At 67.5% G+C, this 3,685-nt stretch overlaps 2 protein-coding genes across 3 annotated transcripts in view; both read left to right on the top strand.

Moving 5' to 3' along the window:
* The window catches only part of ZNF628 (zinc finger protein 628), a 7,269-nt gene extending 3,989 nt beyond the window's left edge, over positions 1–3,280 (top strand). Inside the window, 2 exon segments of the mRNA XM_040634388.1 lie at positions 118–2,215; positions 2,217–3,280. Of these exon segments, the coding sequence (XP_040490322.1) occupies positions 118–2,215; positions 2,217–3,168 (3,050 nt within the window). The 3' untranslated portion in view covers positions 3,169–3,280.
* Positions 1–3,685, top strand: part of NAT14 (N-acetyltransferase 14 (putative)) — a 60,349-nt gene that overhangs the window by 53,884 nt on the left and 2,780 nt on the right. The gene's annotated exons all lie outside the window — the stretch shown is intronic.

Genomic DNA, 3,685 nt, shown 5'->3' with positions numbered 1-3,685 from the left:
GGGGAGGTACCCTCTGCCTCTTCAGAGGCAAAGTGTATGTCCAGGTTGAGACGATGGGGTGTTTGGGTGGAGGTGGGATGAGCTCACGCCTTCGCCTGACCTGGAATCCCCCGCCAGGTGTGATGGTCGGCTCCCACGCAGACATGGCGCCCGCCTCTACCAGCGAGGGGCCCGGGGAGAAGCCCGGCCCCGCGGCCCCCGCCCCGACGGCCCAGTATGAGTGTGGGGAGTGTGGCAAGTCATTCCGGTGGTCATCCCGGCTCCTCCATCACCAGCGCACGCACACGGGCGAGCGGCCCTACAAGTGCCCTGACTGCCCCAAGGCCTTCAAGGGCTCCTCCGCCCTGCTCTACCACCAGCGGGGCCACACGGGCGAGCGGCCCTACCAGTGCCCCGACTGCCCCAAGGCCTTCAAGCGCTCCTCGCTACTGCAGATACACCGCAGCGTGCACACGGGCCTGCGGGCCTTCACGTGCGGCCAGTGCGGCCTGGCCTTCAAGTGGTCCTCGCACTACCAGTACCACCTGAGGCAGCACACGGGCGAGCGGCCCTACCCGTGCCCCGACTGCCCCAAGGCCTTCAAGAACTCGTCCAGCCTGCGGCGCCACCGGCACGTGCACACGGGCGAGCGGCCCTACACCTGCGGCGTGTGCGGCAAGAGCTTCACCCAGAGCACCAACCTACGGCAGCACCAGCGCGTGCACACTGGCGAGCGGCCCTTCCGCTGCCCGCTCTGCCCCAAGACCTTCACGCACTCGTCCAACCTGCTCCTGCACCAGCGCACGCACACGGGCGAGCGCCCCCATGCCTGCGGCGTGTGCGGCAAGAGCTTCGCGCAGACCTCCAACCTGCGGCAGCACCAGCGCGTGCACACGGGCGAGCGGCCCTTCCGCTGCCCGCTCTGCCCCAAGACCTTCACGCACTCGTCCAACCTGCTGCTGCACCAGCGCACGCACACGGGCGAGCGCCCCCATGCCTGCGGCGTGTGCGGCAAGAGCTTCGCGCAGACCTCCAACCTGCGGCAGCACCAGCGCGTGCACACTGGCGAGCGGCCCCTCCGCTGCCCGCTCTGCCCCAAGACCTTCACGCACTCGTCCAACCTGCTCCTGCACCAGCGCACGCACACGGGCGAGCGCCCCCATGCCTGCGGCGTGTGCGGCAAGAGCTTCGCGCAGACCTCCAACCTGCGGCAGCACCAGCGCGTGCACACTGGCGAGCGGCCCCTCCGCTGCCCGCTCTGCCCCAAGACCTTCACGCACTCGTCCAACCTGCTGCTGCACCAGCGCACGCACACGGGCGAGCGCCCCCATGCCTGCGGCGTGTGCGGCAAGAGCTTCGCGCAGACCTCCAACCTGCGGCAGCACCAGCGCGTGCACACTGGCGAGCGGCCCCTCCGCTGCCCGCTCTGCCCCAAGACCTTCACGCACTCGTCCAACCTGCTGCTGCACCAGCGCACGCACACGGGCGAGCGCCCCCATGCCTGCGGCGTGTGCGGCAAGAGCTTCGCGCAGACCTCCAACCTGCGGCAGCACCAGCGCGTGCACACTGGCGAGCGGCCCCTCCGCTGCCCGCTCTGCCCCAAGACCTTCACGCACTCGTCCAACCTGCTGCTGCACCAGCGCACGCACACGGGCGAGCGCCCCCATGCCTGCGGCGTGTGCGGCAAGAGCTTCGCGCAGACCTCCAACCTGCGGCAGCACCAGCGCGTGCACACTGGCGAGCGGCCCCTCCGCTGCCCGCTCTGCCCCAAGACCTTCACGCACTCGTCCAACCTGCTGCTGCACCAGCGCACGCACACGGGCGAGCGCCCCCATGCCTGCGGCGTGTGCGGCAAGAGCTTCGCGCAGACCTCCAACCTGCGGCAGCACCAGCGCGTGCACACTGGCGAGCGGCCCCTCCGCTGCCCGCTCTGCCCCAAGACCTTCACGCACTCGTCCAACCTGCTGCTGCACCAGCGCACGCACACGGGCGAGCGCCCCCATGCCTGCGGCGTGTGCGGCAAGAGCTTCGCGCAGACCTCCAACCTGCGGCAGCACCAGCGCGTGCACACGGGCGAGCGGCCCTTCCGCTGCCCGCTCTGCCCCAAGACCTTCACGCACTCGTCCAACCTGCTGCTGCACCAGCGCACGCACTCGGCCGAGCGCCCCTTTGCCTGCCCCATCTGCGGCCGCAGCTTTGTCATGGCCGCCTACCTGCAGCGGCACCTGAGGACGCACGCCCCCGCCCCCACCGGCTCCCCCCAAGCTCATCCTGCTACCCTCCTCCAGTACTGGTGCTGGGAGCAGCCGCGGAAGGCAGGGCCCACGGGCTACAGGGAAATCTGGTCAGGGACCTGGAGTAGTATGGCTGCCAGGTCCTGGGGGACTGGGGGTTCAGGGAGGGGGCAACGCAGGGGCCAGTGGGGGAGGGCAGAGCCTCATTGTTCTACAGAATGTAGGGGGTGGGGAAGCAGGGGCACAGGAAGTGAGTGGGGTCCAGCTCCAGCCCCTCCGGCCAGCCCCCGAAGTGACCACTGTTCAGCTCCAGCCAGCCCAGGAGGTGACCACGGTCCAGCTCCAGCCAGCTCAGGAAGTGACCACGGTCCAGCTCCAGCCTGTGGCAGGCCAGCTGTCCAATCCCAATGGGGGAGCTGTGACCACTGAGGCCCCCAATCTGCTGGTGGTTCAGAGTGGTACAGCTGAGGAGCTGCTGGCGGGTTCTGGCCCTGGGGAGCCAGGTGATGGTGAGGCCAGTACTGGTGTCGTCCAGGATGTGCTCTTTGAGACGCTGCAGACAGACGAGGGGTTGCAGAGCGTCCTGGTGCTGAGTGGGGCAGATGGGGAGCAGACCCAGCTGTGTGTGCAGGAGGTAGAGACCCTACCCCCTGGGCTGGCTGAGCCTCCTGCCCCAGGCCCACCGGGACAGAAACTGCTCATCATCCGCAGTGCGCCAGCCACTGAACTGCTGGAGAATGGCAGCGGTGGGGGAGGCGCGGCCACGCTGCAGCTGCTGACCCCACCAGCACCTGGCCAAGCCTCTGCCCCAGTGGGCATCTCCGCGGCTCCCACCTCCCAGATGGTACAAGTGGTACCCACTGGCGCTGCCCCTGGAAGCATGACGCCGCAGGGCTTGCCCTCTATCCAGATTGTCCAGACTCTGCCCGCAGTCCAGCTGGTGCACACATTTTGAGGAGAACCACTGGGTTTTCTTCTGCCCAACACAGAGACCCGGACTCACTGCTTGGGCTGGGCTGGGGGGAGGGGAGCTGCAGGCTGGGCTTGCTAATAAAGACCAAAATCTCCTTTCCGTGTTTTTTCTCAGGGGCGGCCGGGGTGGGGGGAATGTCATGGCTATAGCCACTGCTTGAGAGCTTGGAGCCTTGTATCTCTTGCTTCCTGGCTCTCAGGTGACTGACTTCGCGATTTGGGGCCCGCCACTTCTACGTGAGGTTCTGTTTATCCTTAAAGGGATGCATCTAGAATCCTGGTTCTGCCACTTGTTCGCTGTCACCCCACCTCTCCCCCATCTGGAAAATGGGTGGGTGGGAATCCTTATCCCGAAGGCCCCTTAGAGAAAGCCCAGGTGGGCTGGGGTGGTGGTTCCTGGGGCCAGGAGTTTGGGAGCTAGTGAGCCCAGGGGCGGCCCCTCCCGCGAAGGCCCCGGAGCCAATGAGAACTGATGCGCTCCCATCACCGCCCCCCCCCCC

Source organism: Ursus maritimus, unplaced genomic scaffold (assembly GCF_017311325.1).
Source record: "Ursus maritimus isolate PB19 unplaced genomic scaffold, ASM1731132v1 scaffold_19, whole genome shotgun sequence".
NCBI classification, from domain to species: Eukaryota; Metazoa; Chordata; class Mammalia; order Carnivora; family Ursidae; genus Ursus; species Ursus maritimus.
This window is presented reverse-complemented; position numbering and strand designations above follow the sequence as displayed.